This window comes from Halichoerus grypus, chromosome 1 (assembly GCF_964656455.1).
Source record: "Halichoerus grypus chromosome 1, mHalGry1.hap1.1, whole genome shotgun sequence".
In the NCBI taxonomy this organism is placed as follows: domain Eukaryota; kingdom Metazoa; phylum Chordata; class Mammalia; order Carnivora; family Phocidae; genus Halichoerus; species Halichoerus grypus.
The window spans coordinates 144,293,432-144,316,856 of record NC_135712.1 but is presented as its reverse complement, the minus strand read 5'-3'; the positions used below and the strand labels follow the sequence as shown (position 1 = coordinate 144,316,856).

At 47.7% G+C, this 23,425-nt stretch overlaps 1 protein-coding gene across 2 annotated transcripts in view; it reads left to right on the top strand.

Annotated features, from left to right (window-relative positions):
- Positions 1-23,425, top strand: part of GASK1A (golgi associated kinase 1A) — a 123,442-nt gene that overhangs the window by 62,517 nt on the left and 37,500 nt on the right. Inside the window, exon 1 of one of the 2 annotated variants that reach the window (XM_036080242.2) lies at positions 5,226-5,579. The exons of the other annotated variant lie outside the window; for it this stretch is intronic. Coding sequence (XP_035936135.2) covers positions 5,577-5,579 — 3 coding nt within the window. The 5' untranslated portion in view covers positions 5,226-5,576. Of the gene's footprint in view, positions 1-5,225; positions 5,580-23,425 lie in introns of those variants that run through there. 2 annotated transcript variants of the gene reach the window in all.

The window sequence follows — 23,425 nt, the reverse complement described above, 5'->3', positions numbered from 1 at the left end:
CTAGGGAGCTCAAGGTCCATGAAAGAGACTAACAAGATCATATTTGCAATAGAGTAACTTCAGGAATCATGCAGTATTGGGTCTTCAGGATAGAGAAGATGTAGGGGTGAGGGTGAAGGGGTCTGAGGTGGAGGTATGTTAGGTTGAGAAAAGGCTTTGAGAGGAAGAAACTACTTAGAAGGTTTAGAAATGATAGAGGTAATTAGGAGTCAAACTTTGAAGGACCTTGAAAGCCACGCTGAGGAATTTGCATTTAATCCTGACAGTTATGGGGAATAGGCCAGTGGCAAGTCCACATTTCAGCCATCATGTGCAGGATAGATTGGAGGGAGTAAAAGTAGAGCCTGGGACACTAGTTCAGGGGTCCCTCCAAGAGTATTGTGAATGAGACAAAAGTTTGGGCCAAAGAAGTGGTAGTGAGAATGGATAGAAGGAGAGAGATTCCAGATTCCATCTGGGCATGAGAACCAAGGAAGAGGAATTGCTTAGCTTAGCAGTTCTCAGCCCTGACTGTGCTTTAGAATTAAGTATGGTGCTTAAAAAAAATACAGATTCTCAAGCCTTGGAAATTTTGATTTAGTAAGTCTGGGATAGAGCCAGACAAGGAACCATAGTAAAGAGTGAACCAGTTGAGCAGCTGCCTGGGTTACAAATTTATAAGGAACCTAAAACATCATTAGGGCAAATTGGAAATCTGACCCCTTAGTACTGGAGAAGGGAAAGATAGACTCACTCCTGATGAAGTAGGAAGGGCCCTCCAGTAGAAATAGTAAAATATTCCCCACTAGCACCAACCTGTCTCAGTTGAATGTTTACTACTTGCAAAATCCACTGTGTAATCCGAGGCCCTACCAGCACCCTGGGAGCAGCCAACTGCCAAGCAACTTAAATTCTGAAAGAAAGTAATACAGGAGTGCTATTTTCTAGAGAGGAGGAGTTTATTGGTTATCTAAATTTAAAAACTCTTTTAACATAGCATCCAACAAGTGTCTAGCTCAGAAAAAAAATCACAAGATAAAACTGAAGGGGGATGAAGTATGTAGTCTTAAATACAGCAGTCAGGGAAGGCTTCACTGAGGGGGTGACACTTGAGTAAAGACCTGAAGGAGATGAAGGAGCAAATACAGGGCATTTCAGTCAGAGGGAATAGTAAGTGCAAAGACCCTGAGGTGATATAGTGCCTGGAGTATGCAAGAAACAATAAGGAGGAGAGTGTCTCCTGGAACATAGGCAGTGAGAGAGTGCAGGTGGTGATGATAGACAAGCAGAGCGTGGAAGGACTTGTGAGGCTCCTGTAAGATTTGGGCTTTTTTACTCTGAGGGGGGTTGTGAAGCCTCTGGGAGGTTCTGAGCAAAGGAGTGACAAAATCTGATTTGTGGTTATTCTCAAGCAACTCTTCTCGAAAGTAATTTTATTCATGTGATTAAGATGGATTAAGTTATGCTATTGGGACAATTTTTGAATCTTGATGGTTAAACACACAAATTTATTTCTCATTCATTCTCATATCCAATGAGGTCTTGTGGAGGCTGTGCTCATCATAGTCCCCAGAGACCCAGGCTGATGGAGACTCCATCTTGACATAAACTTTTCAGTCAGTGAATAAGAGAAGGAGCATGACCAATCATGCACTGGCTTTTATAGCTTCCACCCAAAAGTGATGGCACTTCTACTTCACATCTCATTGGCCAAAGCTGGTAACATACACACCAAACTTCAAAGGGCAGGGAGACATACATCCTACTCATTGTCTGAAAGACGGGGTGCTAGATGTTTGTGAATAGCTCTAGCAGCTACCATAACCCAGCTTCTTAGAAACACAGCCTTACAAAATCTCCCTTTCATTAGAGAGCTCTGCATGACAAAGAGTTCTATTGGTACATACACATGGGTACTGTGTGTGTGTGTGTGTGTGTGTGTGTGTGTGTGTGTGGAAAGAAACATTTCAATTCCTATTTCTGCTCTATTAATCTCACCCCTTCAAAATTTGTTGTTGTTGTTATTGCACATTTTATAATAGGTAGAAAATAAGGTAGTACACTTAAGTAACTTGTAAATATGTCATGCACATATTGGAGAATATACTGAAAAACTTATTGCTACTGAATAATTTAAAAAGTTTGGAGTCTGCTAGGATTGATTATGAGTCCTTTGAGGCTAGAGACAGGATGTGCTCATTTTTGTTCCATGTAGCTTTTTATTGAAGTTTAAAATACATACAGAAAGGTGCACATATCCTAAGTATTACAGCTTGATTTATTTTCATCTGTAATTGGTACTCAAATTAGTAGCAAGATTGACAAACGAAACACGAGCAGCACCACAAAAGCCCTCTTTGAATCTTCTTCCCAGTCATGACTTTCCCCTGGGTAACCACTCACCTGACTCCTAACAGAAGAAATCAGCATTGCCTGTTTGTGCACTGCATATAAATGAAAGCATATGTAGGCCTATTTTTGTGGCTGGCTTCTCTCCCTCCGCAGAATGTTTGTGTGTGGCTATAGTTCATGAATTGCCATTGCTGTAAAACACTATATTGTGTGGATACACCACAATCTACTTATTGTTTCTCCTATTGATGAATATTTGGGTTGTTTCTTGTTTGTGACCATTGCAAATAATTTGCTGCTAATGACCTTTCTTGTACCTACATGGCTTTTGATGCACATATGTAGGCATTTCTGTTGGGTCAAGGTCTAGGATCTGCTGGGTCGCAGGGCACATGTATATTTAGTTTTAGTAGATAGCCAGACAGTTTTTTAATGCAGTGCTACCTGTTACTTGTTCTTGACATTAACACCAATCACAGGGTGTGCGGCAAAAAATGCATGGAGAGTAAGGAAGCAGGGGGACAGGGGACAAAAAGGTGCATGTCAAAGATTGTTGGCATGCAGACCTGTTGAGTCACGGAGCCACAGCCGTGGTCATGGCCCTATGCAGGAGGACATTATCAGGGAAGTCAATGATTACCTCGAAGATAATGTGGACCAGTGGTCTGAAGTGTAGCACTGCAGAGCCGGAAGGAAGTAGGAGGTAATAAAGAAGAGGGAGTTGCCTTCTCTAGGCAGGACTCTGCGAAGGGCAGGTGGAGTCATTTCAGATCCAGGTGTGTCCTCAGTTCGGCAGTTCCAGAACTCAGTTTTATCTGCTTACCCAGCTGTGGCCATTCCTGGAATACTGACTGTTCGCATTCAGTCTGGGTTACAAAAGTGGCAGTTGTTCGCTTACAGATGGAGTTCCTACACTCACCATCTCAGCATCTCCTTAGCTGAGCAGAGTCTCAGGTGAACAAAATGATGCAGAGCTTGGGAGTCTGGCTTCAGAATGCAGGATTTTGACTCTCTGTTCTTAGGTTGACAATTCACCTGGCTGGGCCAGGTCCTGAAGCAGCTTCTCCCAAGTGTGTCCCATGAGTCCTCAGAAAAAGAGGTTAGCATCCGGTAAATGTGGAAAAAACTGGGCACTTTCCAACTTTCTCAGGAAATCTCAATGCACATTAGCATTGACGTTTCTGACTAGTCCTACTGCTAAAAAAAAAGAGAGAGGGAGAGAGTCTGTCTACCTGTGTTCAGTATTCTCAAATTTGGCCAACAGAATCCCTGCCTCTTAAATTCTTTTTATACATAACAGATAAATTCTGCAGAATACCACAAAACCCTTCGAAAACATTAATTAAAAAAAAAAATGTCTGCTCCACTCTCCAGTGTTGTGTTTTCAAACTGTACTTATTCGTGGATATTACTGAAATAAATTTAATGATTTGAGACCACCATTACAAATAATTAAAATGGAATAGAATAGAAAATACCAGAGTGCATCACATGTAATAATGTTTTATAAAACTTGGTTTTAGGGACATTTAGACATATATGTTTGTGTAAAGGGTCACGGCATAGAGTGTACATCTTATGTGGGTCGCAGTCAGAAAAGGAGACTCGAAAGACCACACTGTTTCCTCAGATGTCTGAATGAGACAGTTTGCAGGATCCACTCCCCCACCCCACCCTGCTCCATCCTTACTATCTGGCTTTAGGAAAGTCACTTCAACTCCCTATTCCTCAGTTTCCTAATTTGTAAAATGGTGATAATAAATGTTCTCTCTTAGGATTGTTTGTAATGATGAAACGAAATAACCTATGGACAGCATCCAGAACATAATAAGGACTGAAGAAATACTTTCTCTTCCATCTGTCTCCCCATCCCCATCCACAGTTTAAGGAGATCTCCGAATATTTGTTCTCCTTTAGAAATACTGTCATCAGTGACAGCCTCAAAGCATTCTGGAGCTGGTGACCCCTGGGAAGATGGTTTCTGGCCATCTAGTGATGACTCTTGTTAATTTCAACCTCAGAGGGTAATTTTTCGGCCTGGTTCCCAGATTCTCTCAGGGCACCCTACTGCTGACTCTGCCCTCACCCCTACCTTCATGCCTATAGGCTCTTAAGAATCCTGAGGTCCAAACACTGGACTACTTAGGGACATAGGTCTCAAAGACATACAGGCACTGGATGAACGTGACTCAGCTGTTAAATGTCACTCAGCTATTAACAGAGGGGCTAGCCCCCAATTCCAGGACTATGGACTCCAAGCCCAGCCTTCTCTCCAGCAAGGAGCATGCAGATCCTTAGGTCCTGCCTCAACTGTGTCATAGCCTATTATAGGTGACCCAGGGGACACAAACACTCTATGCATCCATAGCAGAGGGGTCGGTATCAGCCACTTACTCCAGCGACTTAAACACTGGTTAATTCTCAAGGGGGGAAAAATGTCCATTGTGATTGACCTTAAGTGGTAAAAGGATTTTCCTACCGTATTTCCTTCCAAACCGCCCCTGGAGACTGAGCCCAAATAAGGTTAGGAGATGCCAGTGAAAGACTTCTCTTTCTGTGGCTTTGCTTGGGAGAGCAACAGTTTTGGCGACCCTCAGCGGGCGGGTCAGGCCCCTACTTCTCCCTCTCCGTCCCTCCTCCCGCCCATGACTGCCCAGGGCTCACGGAACACCCTCACACCTTGGAGGCGGGATCGGGGCGATCTGCCCAGACCCTGCTCCGCGCTTGCCGCCCGGCCTCAGATCATCACCCGGCGGGCTGGCCCCATTCCTTCCTAGCACCTGGGCCCCTGCTTCAGGCGGCTCTGGCCGCCTGAGCCCAGGGCAGGGCTTTTATTGTGAAAGGAGCTCCCCCCTCCTTCGCTTTCGGGGAAGTGGGGAGGTTGGGCTGGGACGCGCAGCAGGGACTTCTTAAACTCTGCGAACGTCCCTGGCTGGTCGCGGAGGCTCGCGGCTGCGGGAAGGCTCCTGCAGAACCGCAGATCCTCAGACGCGCAGATTCCCCGTGGGCTGGAGATCCCAGACCTCCTCTAACAACCCCACCTGCAGGGCATCCCTGAGCGCATCGCACACGCAGGAATTGTGGGGCCACTTGGCCGCTGGGAACCCGTGGACCTTCGGTCCGGGAAACCCGAGTCCAGGGAAGACTTGGAGATTCACGGAGCAAGGGGCGGCCCCCGGGGCGGTGGGATGAGCTGGAGAGCCGGCTGAGATCGCCGAGGAGCGGGTCCAGCCACAACAGGGGACATGGTAGGAATCTCGAGGGGGGACGCTTGGGTGGGCGGATAGGGCGGGCACCCAGGCAGGTGGCCGCGGACAGTGCGCGCAGCTTTGGGTGCGCGGAGCCTGCACGGCCTCCGGGAGCCGGAATTGTTCTGGAAGGTTGCTTGGGGGCTGCAGCGGCTTTTATTTCTGCACCTAGGACGAAGTGTGGGGCGCCGGCGAGGGGTGGGCAATCAGCTTTGCCGCTTTCCTTGGTGGGGATGACCAAGGGCGCTTTCATTACGGACCCGTACACCCTGGCTGAACCTTAATCCACGTAGAAATAAATCGGGTCTGGTAAAGGTCCAGTGCCTGGCTCCATCTCCTGGACCGTCGGGCAGGTGTGGGCGCGCTGGTTGGTCTGGGATGTTATTCAGGAAGTTGGAGAACTTGTAAACCGTTGCCTTTCCTTTGATAAAACTCAAAGACACCAACACGCAGGAAAGATAGACCCTTTGAGCATGAACCAGGCTACATGTGTAGTGGCAGGAAAGGGGCTTCTCTCAGGACTGGTTGCTGATGAGCTCTGCTTCCAGGTAGAAGCTACCTGCAGCCCCCACCCACTGTTCCGACAGTTGACTGCCCTACCCGGGGTGGGTGGAGTGGGGGAAGGGTGTCAGACACCAGAATGAGTCTGAACTCGGAAGAAACCCACAGGGCTCTTCCATCTGCTTCTGTGACCCCCTCCCTCTCCCCACTCTTAAGCTCACAGAGGCCAGATTGGGGCTCACTGGAGATACTTCTCTGGGATCTTAGCTGTGGGCCTGGAGTTTAGAAGGGTGCCTAGAGTTTCTCCTGTAGGATGGAGGGTCTCTGCGAGAACAGTTCCTTGGGTGCAAAGGTGTTAGTTCTGGCCTTGTGGGGACCAGAGGCCATGAGCTGGTCAGTAAGAGCTGGGGGCTCAGGGAAGGGTACCAAGAGGCTATGTGTGTCTCACCTTCCCCTAATACCCTCTCTCCAGTCCTCATAGGGGTCTTTCTCAATGCTGCTAAAGAGAAAGAAATAATGGAATCTTAGGGTTGAAAAAGGGAGGGTGATCAGAGGTACAGGATGTGAAACTGAAAAGTATGCAGATTTTTTTTACTACAAAATTCCATGTTCAGGAGCAAGACTATTGCCAGAAGAGGGTAGGGGCCAAAGCCATCAACCCAAAGGGTTGTTAATGGTATGCAGGAGTCTCTTGATTTTATTTTTTATTTTTTTAATTTTTATTTTTTTTATTATGTTCAGTTAGCCAGCACAGAGTACATCATAAGTTTTTATTGTAGTGTTCAATGATTCTTTAGTTGAGTATCTCACCCAGTGCTCATCCCAACACATGCCCTCCTCAATACCCATCACCCGGTTATCCCATCCCCCCACCCCCTCCCTTCTGCAACCCTCAGTTTGTTTCCCAGAGTCCAGAGTCTCTCATGGTTCGTCTCCCTCTCTGATTTCTCCCCCTTCAGTTTTCCCACCCTTCCCCTACGGTCCTTCATGCTATTCCTTATGTTCCACATATGAGTGAAACCATGTGATAATTTCCTTTATCTGCTTGACTTATTTCACTTAGCATAATCCCCTCCAGTTCCATCCATGCCGATGCAAATGGTGGGTATTCATCCTTTCTGATGGCTGAGTAATATTCCATTGTATATGTGGACCACATCTTCTTTATCCATTCATCTGTTGAAGGACATCTCGGCTCCTTCCACAGTTTGGCTCTTGTGGACATTGCTGCTATGAACATTGGGGTGCATGTGCCCCCTCTTTTCACTCTTGATTTTAAAAGTGTCTCTGACAGCGTCTCAGGCCTCCTGCGATGGAGATGGAGAGCACAGGGGGAGAAAGTACCTGCCTTCTGCTCTAGCAGCCTAAGGGTGTGTGGATGTGTTTGCTTTGCTGCCAGTGTGGGCTTCCTGTCCTCATGAGCTGCAGGCTCCTGGCTCCTCATCCTTAGTTCTGGGGTGTTAGGAAGAGGACTTGAGTCAGAATTTCACTTGTGTCAGGGTCCACTTGCCAGAGAGACAGGCGTAGCCTGATAAGCAACCTCTCGCAGCAAAATGGCCTTGGAGATCTGAAGGCTTCCTTTGCTTCTCCCTTTGAATGAAGGGTCCTGTGGTCCAGAGGCCTGGGGGCCCAAGGTACAACTGGGCACTGACTGGAACCAGTATAAGAGGAGGTGGGGGGCTGGGAATCCTTGGCGGGGGGCTTCAGTTTCTTCCTCTGTAAAATGAGAGATTGAACTAGATGGCCTTTGAAGTTCCATTTAACTTCAAAAATGGATGATACATGAATAATTCTGAGGTTGGAGCCCAATCAGGTCTTGACTTCTTAGCCTTCTTAGCATGGACACCATTCTGATGGTGTGAGGAAGAAGTGGTTCTCAGCCCTAGTGGTTCTCACCGCTCCCCAGAGCAGATCCAGACCAGACCCAAACCACGGGATTTGTTTTTCAGGCTGTGCAGGTGACCGCAGTGTGCAGGCAGGACTGAGAACCACAGGGTCAGAAGGCGGAGAGAACAGGAACTGCACTTCCCCACAAACCCCTGAATCTGTCGAGCTGCCATCTCCTGAGATAGTCCTAAAATTGAAGGTGTCCATGAACTTCATCTGCAAATGATACATCTTATATGCCCCTCTGGCAGGATCATTTCGCAGAGCAACCTCTCTTAATTCATTAAAACTGAGATGTGAACTTCCCCAACTTGTTTGAATAGGGTCTTTATCTAGGAATGCCTTAACACTGTCGTATTACTGATCTGAGGCACATAAAATGAGAAACCCGGGGTTAGAAATATAAAGCTAAAAAGTCTGGAATCCTTAGATGTCTTTTCGCAAAAGTGAACACTGAGCTGCAGGACCTGTGAGGGTATTTTTGATCATCCTGCGGAGGGGGGGGGCGTGTGGGTCTCTGACAGGGCTTGGTGTGTGTATTTCTGAAGCTGAGATTGGGACACTTGCCACCTTTCCTTATAATCATGGCAGGAGACCTGGTGTGTGCCAAGACTCAGAACTCAGATGAAGAACCTGGGTGGCTCAGTCGGTTGTGTCTGCCTATGGTTTGGATCATGATCCGAGGGTCCTGGGATTGAGCCCCATGTGGGTCTCCTTGCTCAGCTGGGAGCCATCTTCTCCCTCTCCTTCTGTCCCTCCCTCCTGCTCATTCTCTCTCTCCCCCAAATAAATAAATAAAAATCTTTTAAAAAAAGAATATTGATAGAAGAAGTTAAGACTATTATTGCCAACTTTAAAAAGTTTTCTTCCTGATCCTATATTTGGCCATACTGCCAACTTCTAGTAACCATGGGTATCATTTTGGCATATTTCCTACTCTCTTTGAGTATTATTATAAAGAGTTGGGATTATGTCGAACATACAGTTTTATAGTCTGATTTGTTTTACTTCACTTTTTGTCAAAGCATGTTCCATGTCTGCATCTCCAAAAAATATTCATAGTCATACTTTTAATGCTCAGTACCATGATTTTGATAATCATTTCTCTGCTTGTGGACTTTAGGTGGTTCCCACTTGGGAGCTGTTTTCAGTGGCATGTGGCCGGCTTCTGATTATCCATGGAAATGGGGATCTGAGTGCCTGGCTAAGTGGAAATCAGACAAGCTCACCAGAACAAATTGCTTCAGCCTCTTTATAAAAGATTTTACTGCAATTACCTTCGAAGGCCCAGAGTGTGATGTGGGAGGGGTTTCCTCTTGCCTGTCTTCACTCTTTGCTGGGGGCATGTCACCAGACAGGCAGCCATGCAGGGAAGGGGATCGCAGGAGGACCCACTAATGGGTCAGTTATTCTCAGAAGAACCAAGAGCTAAATTCCCTGATGGTTAAGACAGAGAGGAATCTTCAGGAAAAGGAGCTGAAATCAGAGAAGGGATGTGACCTTCTCAAGGTTACTCAGAGCTGGGTTAGAGCCCAGGTCTCCTAAGTCTTCCCCCCGCCGCATACAGGTCCCATCACAGATGCCGTAGCCTCTTTATATACTTGAGGCAGTTGGTACAGCTTGGAGTGGCGAAGGAAAGGCACGGGGTTTGAAATCAGAAGAAGGTCTGTGTGAGACTAGGCTACCACATGGCTCTGGGTAAGCACTCCAGTGCTCTGAGCTTTGGAACCCTCTGTAACATGGGGTTATAATGATGGACTATTAGAAGGAGCAAATGCAATCATGGAGGTGAAAATACTTGGTGCCCCAAAGGTGCTGTAAGAATGGGGGCTTTACAGAAGACCCACCAAATAGGTTTTCTTTTTGTCGGAACTTAAAACGAATCTTAAGGAATTCACTGATGCATTTTCATGCACTGCCAGTCAAGGGGTTGTGGGGGAGCGGGGGGCTTCTGGGACTCTCCTCTAAGTATGGGTCGTATGCAGACAGATTCTATTCTAAAACAGTTGTCTTGCTCCTTTAAATCTTTCTTCTCACCAGTTGGGAAATGCCCTGAAGGAGATGTTTGCCCAGTTTGTGTGCTCTGGCCCTCCTTGCTGAACACTGGATGAGAATGCAGCTCCCACTCAGTCACAGGCCCCTGAGGTCTAATGCTGGGGTGCTCCAGCCAATTACCTTGCCCAAGTTTCTTAGGCTCAGCTGAAGAAAAGAGGTTCAACTGGTTTTGAAATCAGAACTGGGAACCATGACATCCAGCCCTTGGAGCCCATGGAGAATTTGATACCCTTTCTCTTGTGGGCACCCCCTTGACCTGCTGCATGCATGAGCCAGGCTTTGCACAGGGCTGGCCAGGGAGCAGAGGGTTTTAAATAATCTGCTGGCCCCAACCAGCCCAAGCAGAGGTTGGTTCAAAAAGCAGTGGGTAGGGAGTGAGGGTGGAGAATAGGCCTCACAAAGAAATGAGTTCCTTAGCTGTTTCAGGGGCTAGTGAAAGAAATGTGCTTCAGATGGGCCCTGACAGCCCCCTCAGAATAGACCCGGGAGACGCAGCCCTCCCTCCCCACCCAGGGTACCTTGAGGCCCAGTTTCTTGTTCAGGCATTTGGGTATACAGACCTCTGTCTGCCTTCCTCTTCTCTCTTCATGGCAATTTAGAAACAGAGTGTATGCATCAGGTTTCCTTGAGGCCCAGGTGCTGTGAGCAACATGGGCTATCTTTGCTTGGATCCCTTTTTGATGTGACTGTGGAAGTGTTTCCATCTGGGGAGTTTGGGATGCCATCCCTGTATTGTCTGGATGTGTCTAGTCAGGTTTGCATCTGAAGGACCATCTGGTGCAAGCGTGAGGATGGAACAGTGGTTTGTGGGGTAATCTCCAGGCCGCCCTTCTCTGTGTGGACCTCCAACACACACATACAGATACAGACACATATTCTTTGAAGTGGCCTGGGATCTGGCTGTATTCCCAAGGGCTCAGCTTGGTGGCCCTGGAGCTGCTCACTGAGTGGAAGCCAGAGGTGCTTTATGACAGCACCTGGTGAATTCAGTGGTGGTGGGGGATGCTTAATGACAGGGAGTGTCAGAGGATGGCCTAGCTTTTGTCAGTTGAAGAACAGAGAAGCCACTACATGTCTATTAAATAGCTAAAAAACAAAATACTCTGACCGTATCAAGTGCTGGCCAGAATGCAGAATAACCGGACGCTCATACATTAAAAGTAGAAATGTACAGTGATAGACCCACACTGGAAAAGAGCTTGTCAGTTTCCTGTGAAGTTAAACATACACTTCCCGTAGAACCCAGCGATCCTATTCCTATGTCGTTACCCAAGAGGAGTGAAAACATATGTCTACGCAAAAACCTGGATCCAAATGTTTATAGTAGCCTCTACATAATCACCCCAAACTGGAAACAAACCAGATGTCCTCAGCTGTAGACTGGACTAACAAGGTGGGATCCGGCCATACGGTGCAACAAAGACAGCAATCTATTGATACACTCAACAACATGGAGGAGTCTCAAAGGCATTTTGCTGAGTGGAAGAAATCCATCTCAAAAGGTTACCTGCTGTGCAATTCCATCTATATGACATTCTGGGCAAGGTGAAGCTACAGGCATCAAAGGACAGGTGATGGTTACCAGGGGCTGGTGGTTCTACGTGTGTGTGTGAAAACCATTAGAACTGTCCACAAAAATTTTAGTTGTACTGTATGTGAGTTAAAATAATACAACAAGAAGAAGGGGGAAAGGCAGTCTTACAGAAGGAACAGCATGTGCAAAGCCCTGGAGGCAAAAGTGAGCTGTCAAAAGGTGACTGGGAGGGGAGTTGGGGGAGCCTCCTGGAAATGGGGCTGGAAGCAGAGTCTGGTTCTGGGGCATGGGTGGTCTCCCCACCCAGCTGTGGATTTGAGTTACTATCCTCAGGGCAATGGGGGCAATGGAAGGGCTTTTGAGCATGGGGAGGTGGGATGTGTTTGCATTTTAGAGAGCAGTTTCAGAGGGAGGGGAGGAGGCTGCATGGAGTGGAGGAGAGCATCTGCGAAATGATGGTGATGGGGAAATGGGCCCGGTGACTGGCCTGGCCGGAGGGAGCAGATAGGAGGGGTGTATTTGGGCAAGAGAACCTCTAGTCCTTGGTAACCTCAGATAGGGGGCCTGGGCAGGTCAAGAGTGACTTGTTTCTTGTTCAGGCATGTGGGTTTACAGACCTCTGTCTGCCTTCCTCTTCTCTCTTCATTTTTATTTATCTTATGGTGTCCTTTAGTCACACTTAGAAGTAATCGTGATATAGCAGTAACTTATTTAAAAATGAAACTAATCATTTTAATTCTATAAAATAGATTATTAGGTTATATTCTTAAGAGCCACAGTTATATTCTTAAGAGTCAAGTGTTTGACATTTCTCCCTTAATCTTCTACATTGGTTTTGCCCTTGTTATCATAAAAAATAGGTTAGGGATCATCGCAATAATAAATGAGTACAGTGTTGGTTATGTTGGCCTAGCCACCTTGCCCGTGGTCCCTGGTGCTCCCTGCCAGCCAACCTGTGGCTCCTCTGTCTTCACCCCCGAGTTCCCTGCCTGCCAGGGGCTTCAGTTTGGGTTTCTGCTAAGTGGCTGTGTCATAGGCTGTTTACTTGTGGGCAGTTTTTGTTTGGCTCTCAAGGAAGGATGTTTGCTTGCAATGAGCAAACAGCCTCTTCCAGAAGCACCTGGAGAACCCAAATCCTTTCATCTTGGCTCACGCAGCAGGCTCGTGGTTCCATGTATAGGAACCAGGTCCGGGAGAGATGTTTTCAGAAACGTTATCAGCCTGGTGGAAGACATCAGAGGGGAGAGAGAGGGAGAGAAAAAGAGAAGAGTCAGAGCCAGAGATGTATGGATGCGAGATAAGGGGACTGAGGCTCAGGGACAGAAAGGACTGGCCCCGTGGAGGCCCCACCTCCGCTCGGGCACTGGCGAAGGAGCAGGCGGGAGCCCCTCCCAGCGCTGGGATCACGGCCCTCGGGGAACACGGGGCCCTGGGGCTGTAGCGGGCCCAGTGTCCTGGGCTGGTGTCAGCATGTGTTGCCCTCTGGCAGAGCAGTGATGGTCTCCCCCGCCACTGCTTCTCTGTGCTGCACATGCCCTGCGTCAGCCCTGGGCTCCCGGGGGGGGGGGGGGTAGTAGCAGGAGAGCAGACCTGGCTTATCCAGTGACTGGCCTTGCCTGTGTCCAGACTGGTTTTGCACCAGTGCTATGAGGTCACTTCCATTGCACCAGGCACTGGCGAATTGTCTAGACGTTCTGTCTCTTCTTTTCCACAATTCCTGGAAGGGGATTATCCATGTGAATCTACTCCTGCATATACATAAACAAGCAGCATGTACCCCCTTCCCTAATTTCTACAATCCATCTAAGTACTTAGGTGGGCGGTGTCGTCTGTGGCCATCTTCCCATCAGGACTGTAAACTGAGGGCAGAGGCCATGCCTCTTCTTTGTGCTGGCAACGTTAAATCAACTGCTTTATAGTACTTACAAATGCTTGGTGCCATGCTTGAGCTGGGAATGGAAGACCCAAATATAGTCAAACCTGTAATATCAGAGGGTCATAATTTCAAAAAGTATGGGATCCACAACCCCCTTCACTTTTTTCCCCCAAAGAGATGCATGAGCTGCAGCCCCAAGGATAATGTGATAACCCATGACCACCCAGATGGAAGGAAGCAGGAGGGGTAAAAGCCTCAGGCTGTGCCCAGGCTGGGATGGGGCTCTGGGCCGTGCTGCGTGGGATGCCCGAACCCACTGGAGGTGGAGGCTGCAGGCAGCATGAGGCCTAGAGGCTGGGCTGGCTCGTGAATGGGCCGTTTGGATGTCCATCCTTGTGCTCTGAGGAAGGTGGGCAGGACACACAGGCTTCTTTCTCTAGGACAGAGTGGCTCTGTTGTCTGTCCACACAGAGGCTCAGTGTGTACCTTCTGGCGGAACTGGACCCCAGCTCAGGGCCTGGCTGGCGGTAGGGGTGGCCTCCTGGACAGCCCGAGCACTCCCTCCCGGCCTCCCCCTACAGCCAGCCGCTGTCTGCAGGCCCCAGGCCCAGGCAGCCACCAAGTTCTGTCTCCCCCTCCTCCCCCACAACTACCCTCACTTCTGGCACTCTAGAGATCCTGTTGCAACTACAAAGATGCTATTGTAGTCCTTTTTTTTCAGAACATTCTCTCTTGAAACTCTAGTTAGAATCCCTTCATTTCCCATTGTGGGGGGGGCGGGGACGTGTGGCTGGCTGACTGGGCAATGCCACTCTGTTTAGTCACCCCACGGAGAGTCAGGAAAGTCTCCTGTCTCCTTGTTCACCTGCACTCATCTCCCCCGCAGTAGCACTCATTCCCAGGGTGAATGGGTTTAAATAGTAATTGTCACAATAGCTTACTTGGTACGGTTTTAAAGCATGAAGCATGAAAAAGGGCGATTGGTAATCAGAACTAAATTCAAACCCTGCTTACTACCTTGGGCAAGTCACTGAACATTTAACCCCTCAGCCTCAGTTTCTTCATGAAAATAACACTGTCCCCTTGTGAGGTTGCGTGTTGGGTACTATAATGAGCATAAAACAGCTCATACAGTGGTCATCAGCATATACTAAGTGTGCACTTAATGGGAGCTGTCCCCAGACATCAGACAGGGCTGCAGATGCAGCAAGGCCTGAGCCTCTAAGATTGTTAGTAGGATCCTTCAGTGCATCAAGGGGAACAGGAGGTGGGGGTAGCCTTGGACTCTAGCTCCTATGCATAAGGGGTTTTAGAATCGGGGAATATATGTTACAAAGGGGCTTCTGTTGTATCAGCCAAGTGGATCTATCCCTACACTGGTGAACCAGAGAAAAATAGAACCAAATGGTGGAGGTAAAAGGGAACTTAGTCCAGGGGTGCTTGGCCTGGAGTCCATATGTAAAATTCAGGGGAGCCCTCAGCTTGGTTGAAGAAAAGTTACATCTTTATTTTCCCTCATCTCTCACTGGAATGCAGTGTTTCTTTAATAATGAATGTAGGCACGAACCATAATAGTGTTAGCAGGACATGTGATTTTGTCATCAGCAGGAATCATAGATATTTCATTTCTTTTTTTTTAAGATTTATTTATTTTAGAGAGAGAGAGAGTAGGGGTGGATGGGGAGGGACAGAGGGAGAAGGAGAGAGAGTCTTAAGCAGACTCCACGCTGAGCCAGGAACCTGACACGGGGCTCGATTTCATGACCCTGAGATCACAACCTGACCAAAACCAAGACGTTTAACTGACTACGCCACCCAGGCTCCCAGGAATCACAGGGATTTTATGTCATGACAGTGGAAGCACAGACTTTGAAATATAGTCTTTATTCCTTACTACTTTGAAAGTGTATTTGTTATTAGAGGTGCTGTTAGATCTTATTATTTAATGTGTTAATAAAGAAACATGTATTATTATACCATAAATTTATTTTTTAGGATATTTTAATAACTGTATTTCAGTATGCAATATATTCAATACAATATAATGTATTCAATATAATTAGTTGTCTTTGGAACAGTGTATCTTTTATTTTATACATTTAAAAAAAGCATCCTGGGGGCGCCTGGGTGGCTCAGTTGGTTAAGCGACTGCCTTCGGCTCAGGTCATGATCCTGGAGTCCCGGGATCGAGTCCCACATCGGGCTCCCTGCTCGGCAGGGAGTCTGCTTCTCCCTCTGACCCTCCTCCCTCTCATGCTCTCTGTCTCTCATTCTCTCTCTCTCAAATAAATAAATAAAATCTTTAAAAAAAAAAAAAAAAACTTAACTTGCCTCCTTTTAAAAAAAAAAAAAAAAAAAAAAAAGCATCCTGGTGGAGCACCTGGGTGGCTCAGTTGTTAAGCGTCTGCCTTCGGCTCAGGTCATGATCCCAGGGTCCTGGGATCGAGCCCCGCATCGGGCTCCCTGCTCAGCGGGAAGCCTGCTTCTCCCTCTCCCACTCCCCCTGCTTGTGTTCCTTCTCTCTCTGTGTGTCTCTCTGTCAACTAAATAAATAAAATCTTAAAAAAAAAAAAAAAAAGCATCCTGAGAAGAGTCCATGGCTTCACTAGGTGGCTAGAATAGTCTTTGGTACTAAAAAGATTCAGAACCCCTCCTTCTGTGTAGGTCTTCATCTGTGTGATCTGATCTTGAGAGTATGCTAAAAGCCCCCTTTGTCTAAAGGGTCTTTCCTCAGCCTCTACTCCAGAATCATTTAAAAATAGTTTTCAACAAACTTCTAGTGTGTGCTAGGCACTGGGCTGGGTGTCAGAATATAATTTCCCCTTAATGCTAATAACAACATGTATTTGCACTGGGCTTTGTGGCTTTCTGGTCTATTATCTCATTGAGTCCTTAATCCTTCAACTGTTAAGGCTGGTGTTATTAAACCCGTCTTAGAGATCAGTAATAGAGTAATTTAGAGATTACTGATGCTGAGTAATGCCAGGTCACATAGTTATAAATATGAAGGACTTCAAGGCGGGCCCTCCAACCACAAATGTGATGCTCTTTCCAATCAGCCTGAAAATTTGCACAACTTAGATGTAGCCCTTCCATTTTGATATCTAGATGGAAATTTTCTGTTAAAAGTAAATATCCTTGGGGGCACCTGGGTGGCTCCGTCGGTTAAGTGTCCAACTCTTAATTTCGGCTCAGGTCATGATCTCAGGTGACATGGAGCCCCACATCGGGCTCTGCCGTCAGTGCGGGGTCTACTTGTCCCTCTCCCTCTGCTCCTCTCCCCACCCAAATAAATAAATACAATCTTTTTTTTTTTTTAAGTAAATATCCTTGGAAATTAGTTCGTTGTGTAGAGTGTTGTCCTGAGGATCTGGGCCCCAGGTGTATCCTGTTCAGATATAGGAGAGGGAAAGGCAAAGAGCTGGAGCAGGGAGCCCTGGAAGTGGGCTGGCTGTGGATTTGGGAAGCCCTGGGGAGAGGACAGCCTTGGGGAGTGGTGCATGGGGGCAGGAGAGATAGGTGGTGGGGTGTGTTGGAGGAGGGTGCGGGGGGATAGGGGGGGCCAGTGCTGAAGGGAGAAGCCCTGTCAGGGAGGGAGAGCTCTTAAGGCCAACCTGACTCTCTTCGTGTGTTTTGCTTGAGGAGCCTCAAAAACATGGGGCTGAGCCCCAGATATCTAAAGCAGCATTTCCATGAGGAAACAAGGAGTCCCTGTTTCGGGAAGCCTCTGACAGGTCTGCCTGGAACTGGGCCAAGAGCACAGTGTGATGGACAAGCAGAGCATTTTCTTTGTATCATGAAAACAGAGACCTGCTCCCGTTCTTGGACTGAGAGAGTCCTTGTGGCAATATTGGGCACTTCCCACTGTCTCTTGCCTTTGCCTATGGCTTTCTGCCTTGTTTGTGAACCCCTGGAAGACAGCAGCTTCCCCGCAGTGCCCAGTGTAGATGCAGAGGACGTGCTCAACTGCTCAACAGGTATTTTAATTGGTTGGTAGCCTCCCATATCTTATATTTAAATCTTTCCAGAGCTGTCCAGTATAACTTTCCAAGATGATGAAAATACTCTATTTTGTGCTGTCCATCATGGCAGCCACTGCTCACAGGAGGTTCCTGAGTACTTGAAATGTGGCTAGTGGACCAGGAATGGAAATTTCAAATTGCAATTAATTTAAATGTAAATAGTCACATGTGGATAGTGGCACTTATATTGGATGGTACAGCTCTGGGTCAAAAAGTATAAACTGAAGTGTTGATGGAACCTGGGCTACTGGCATAGTGAGTGGAGCAACCTGGGTATAGTGAAAAAACAAATCAATCTATGTTTTGTTTTCTTGAGGCTTAGTGAGCCTTGGTCAAAGAAGTGTTTATCTTCTATGAAAAACAATAATGCTAGTGAGATCCCAAAGGCAAATGTCTTTCTTCCTCGGCGTTGGGAGACAATAGGGAGTGGTGGGGCCTGTGATGAACTGCGGAGAGCATGTTGTTGAGAGAGAGGCGTACTCCAGCTATGTGAGAACATGGGCCCAAGCTGTGGCTAGAACTTCCTTTTTTTTTTTAAAGATTTATTTATTTATTTGAGAGAGTGAGAATGAGAGAGAGAAAGATTACATGAGAGGGGGGAGGGTTAGAGGGAGAAGCAGACTCCTCGCCAAGCAGGGAGCCCGATGCGGGACTCGATCCAGGGACTCCAGGATCATGACCTGAGCCGAAGGCAGTTGCTTAACCAACTGAGCCACCCAGGCGCCCCTAGAACTTCCTTTTTTTAAGGGAAGCCAGAAATCTGGGTTTTTTATGTGAAATATCCTGGTTTTTAAACATTGGCTTGAATTTATTAAAAATACTTCAGGCCAAGCAAGACACGCCAGATTTGGACCATGATCCCAGGTTACAAACTCTCCGCTAGGCCTTATAGGAAAGAAGTCCATACAACCTGCTATAACTGGCATAGATTTAAGGCAAGAGGGGGAATCTTCCTTTAATGTCTTAATTATCTCAGTTTCCCCTGTTGTCATGGGTTTGGTCAGAAGAGGAGAGAAGGGTCTGGAAGACAGACTTCTTCCTCTCCCCCTCTTCTCTGGGGTTGTGTCCTGTCCTCTGAGCAGCCAGGGAGTAGAGTACTCTGGAAGGCCAGAATGGAATGGCCCAGAGGGAAACATGCTATATTTTTTAAGCAGCAATCCCTACTCCTTTCCCACCCCAGCCCCACTCCTGGGCCTGAGAACAAAATATACGGCTGTTAATACAAGGGCAGCCGGAGAAAATTTCCAACAAATGACAGGGTCTCTAAAATTCCATCTGGCCTGCGGTGTTCGCACACTGGTGCTCTCGCAAGCTGGAACAAAATGGTAATTCAGTTATGGATATAGAGAGGGCTCCTGGGGCCAGCAGGACTGCAAAAGCCCCAACGTATAATCAATGTAGAGACGGCAGCAGCACAATCAGCAAGCAGGGAGGGAGAGATAAAGGACGTATGTTTAACTTCCTCCCATCTCAGGAACAGGAAGCAGGTTCACATGCCCTCCTATAGGGCATGCATTCTCAGTGCAGATTCCAGGAGTCCTACTGTGGAGGTAATCCCATGGGTGTTGCTAGAAGAATAGTAAGAATACTGATGCTCATTGAACATAACTATATGTCAGGCTCTGTTTCGAATGCTTTACCTACAACAGCTCATATAACTCTTGCAGTACTTAGTGGAGTGTTTTCATTTTTATGAATGACAAGTTGCATTCTTTTCCCACCAGAATGTCACCATCCACGAGGGTAGTGACTTTTGTCTATTTTGTTCACCATTCTTCTGTCTGGAGGAATGAGTGCTTGGCTCAGGAATATCTGCTAAATGAACCAGTGAATACCCCACCTTATGAAGGAGGTATTATTCTTATTGCCATTGTACAGATGAGGAAGTTGAGGCCCAAGTTCACATAGCAAAGACACAGTGGAGCTGGACTCAACATCCAGGCAGCCTGACTCTGAGCCCATGTGTTACTCATGGGCTAGTGATGGTAAGCAAGCCTGGCAAGTTGCTGCCTCCCTCTGGGCCCAGAGATGGAGCTTGTCAAACAGCTTGGGGAGTAGAGAAAGGTTATGGTGAGCAGATTTGTCCTGGGGGCTGGTCCTGTGGTCAGGGATTGGATGTGGGGTGCTCAGTCCCTTACTTAGCCTATGCCTGTGGGCTGTGGCCATCCATACTGAGCTTGAGGACTTGTGGCCTCCCTGGAGAAGGTGCGTAAACCCGAGAGATGGTTTGTCTTGCTGATGACAAAGAGGTCCTCTGTCCCTGGAGCAGACACCCGGCGGCTGCATGTGTGGAACCCTGTGTAGAACTGCACATTCCATGCTCCCTTCGTTTGCTGAGCAGTGAGTTGGAGCTGAGGTTGGAACTTGGGCTAGAATCCTATCCCCTCTGGGGCCGGGCTGAGGGGCCCTGTGATGGGCAACTCCCTGAGTCAGCCTTCCTTGCCTGGGGAAGGAGGCACAGAAGTTTTCCTTCCTGTGAGGGAAGAAAACTCCCTCCACCCTCTAGACCCATACCTTGGGTGACACCTGCAACTCCCCTTGGGAGAATGACAGGAAGGTTGTTCTGTGTGTGAGCTTCAGAGATGGGAGAATCTTCAGATTGAAAAACGACACATTCTTTTCCCAAAATACACCTCCCTCGGGCTTTTTGTCCATGGGCCGCTCCGACCCTCACTGTGCAGACTCGTCCCTCCCCAGCTGAACCTCATGTGACACTGCCCAGGGAAAAACTCCTCCTAGACGGCATTTATTGAGCATCTACTAGGAGACTGGAATCCTTGTAAGCATTTGACATTTGGATCATTTAATTGGCCTAACTGCCTTATAAGGCTGTGTCTTAGGTTGGCTTTTCCCAAAAGCAGACCTTGAGACTAGGATTCCAGTGTGAGTAATTTTCTTGGAAGATGTCACTATAAGAGCAGCGGGAGGGGTGGAATAGAAAGTGAGACCAGGAAGGCAGCTGAAGCAGGCAGGGTGCATGAAGGAGCAGCTTTCCACTGCGGGCTGGAGCTCATTCCTGCTGGGGCCTTCAGGGGGACTATGTAGAACATGCCTCAGAGTTGGCCTACCTGAGGGGTAAAGCAGATGGAACCTGTACCCACCAGTCCCTGTCTGTCTGAGGTCCAGGGCTGATGCTGTGGGTATTAACTTCCCAGCAGACATACTCCAGCATCAGAGCAAGCCTCAAGGCCAAGAGCCAAAGCCGCTTGTGGGAGGAGATATGGGCGGGGCACAAATAGCACCCTACTATAGGTAGGTGTGTCTATTTCCCCCAATGTACAGGTGAGGAAATTGAGGCACATTCCATATTAGTGGGTCACTACCAGATTATTTTTTTAGAGAAGGGAAAGTAAGAGAAGGAAAGAGAAGGGAGAGAGAAAACATGAGTCATTCCATCTCTTAAGAGTATCATTTCATGAAACTTTAATTTCAGTTACACACATGCACTGAGTCACAATGTCAAATGCATTCCTGTGTATATTGGTAAAAAGAAAGATTGAAGGCCGGTGGTTAAATGACGTAGCTGTGGCAGTCAGGATTTGGTTAGAAGGAAAGAAGGTAAGTAACTTGCCCAACAAGTAGCTGGTATTGCTGGGATTTGAACCCAGGTAGTCTGACTCCAGAGCCTCTGTGCTGAACTGCTGTGCTGTTTATTGACCACTTTCAAAGTTCTTTAAGTGGTTCTGGTCATCTCCTGGTTATTCATCTGTATGGGAAGATGCTGGTTGTGAGCAAAATTCTGTAGAAAGAATACCTGAAAGAACTCAAAATTTAAGGGTTCTCTGCCCAAGAGTTGGTTGGATGAAGGACCAGCTGTGAACTAGCCTGGAGACCTCAACCTCAGACCAAGAGGAGGCTGAAGGAGAAGAGGTGGGAGTGGGGTGGGGAGCGGCAGGGACAGCAGGGCAGGCATGCTCAGATTCAGTCCTCCTGGAAGAGGTAATGGCTGCCGGTACCTGGCATCTAGGGGTTGGCCCTGTAGACAGCTCCTCAGCCCAGTTTGTCCTTTGTTGTAGTTCACTCTTCATAGGATGACAATAATGGCAGCTACCATCTTTTTTTTTTTTTAAGATTTTATTATCTATTTATTTGAGAGAGAGTGAGAGAGAGCACAAGCCAGGGGAAGAGGCAGAGGGAGAGGGAGAAGCAGGCTCCCCGCTGAGCAGGAAGCCTGACGTGGGGCTCCATCCCGGGACCCTGGGATCATGGCCTGAGCCAAAGGCGGATGCTTAACTGACTGAGCCACCCAGGCGCCCCGGCAGCTACCATACCTTTGGAAGAGTTGCTATGTCCCTGCAACTTCTTCATGAGTTTTATGCGCATTAACTCATTAAACACTCGCATCAATCCTGGGAGGTAGGTGCCATTGTTTCTACCATTGTAAAAACAAGTGAAGAGCAAGGATACCTGCCCTGGATGTCTCCCCCGGCTGGGCCTGAGGGCTGGTGTGATGGGCATGGCACTATAGGGTGGCTTCCTCTCTATTGGTTCGCTACCCCCTCCCCGTGACCTTTGTGCTAACCTGGGGTTTGCTGGTGCGAGTTTACCTGATACAGCAATCTGGCCATGACTGGCACTGATTTCGTCTCTGTGGCCATTGATGATGCCCAGATTTGTGGGGGAGAGGACTCTTCCATCAGTGTCAGCTTTCTTAGGATTCACAGTCAGGGAAAAACCTCTGGTTTCTTATCAAGTCCTGACTTCCACAACTATGTCATTTAACCCACTGGCTTTCAAACGTTCTTTTACTGATGTGCTTAGCAATACATTTTGTATTGTGACTCAGTATGTGTGTGTGCATGTAACTCAAATAAAGTTTTCATGAAATGATACTTGTCCCTATGAGGTACAGTAACTCTGTTTTCTTTCCCTTTTCTCTTTTCTCTTTTATTCCTTTCCTTTCCTTAAAAAAAAATCTGGTAGCGACCCAGACACTGCAAATGGTTTTAAACCCACAAGGCGACAATCTGACTGAACTCCCCCCTCATTTTAATAGAGCTATTCCCCCTTCTTGAGCTTGGTTCATTTTCCTAGGAATGAGGCCAGTTTTGGAAGCAATGTGCCTGTTGTTGCATTTTCAAATCACTGCGCCACCCTGTCGACATATATTCTGCACTCTGGACTGAGCTGGTGCACACTGGTGCTTCTCCATGGGCTGGTGCCCTCCACAGCCAGCCAACTCCAGGATGAAGGTGCTCAGGAGCCCCTGATCTGGACCAGCTGTCAGCCTCAAGGCCACCTCCCTACTGTTCCAGCTAGGGTAGGGCTCAGAGGAGGCTGCCTCCACTGACTGCCCACCCTGACATACACACTCAGATTCCCAAGGTGGGCATGCTGGACATGGCCTTCTCAGAGCCCTTGCTGCCCAGGGGCTTCTGCAGTGGGAAGACATCTACAAGGGGGCCATATGGCCGATCTCTGCAGTAGCCAGGGTAGGGGTTTTATTAGTTTCCTCTTGCTGCTGTCACAAATTGCCACAAATTTGGTGGCTTAAAACACCAATTTGTTCTCTTACAGTTCTGGTCAGAAGTCTGAAATCAATTTCACTGGGCTAAAGTCAAGGTGTCAGCAGGGCTGGTTCCTTCTGGAGGCTCTAGCAGAGAGCCCTTTTCCAGCTTTTAGGAGGCACTGCATTTTTTGGCTTGTGGCCCCTTCCTCTAACTTCAAATAGCATCGCACCAATCTGCTTCCCTCATCACTTCACCTTCTCCTCTTCTGTAGTGAGATCTCCCTCTGCTTCCCTCTTATAAAGACACTTGCCATTATATTTAGGGCCCACTAAGTGATCCAGGATAACCTCTCCATCTCAGGATCCTTAACTTAATCATGCCTGCCAAGTCCCCCTTCCACATAAATTTCACAGCTTCGAGGGATTAGGTCCTGGATATCTTTGGAGGCCGTTATTCAGTTCAGGGCAGGAGTCATCAGCCTCTGCTTTGAGGACCATGAGTTACTGGCCCTCATCTGCTAA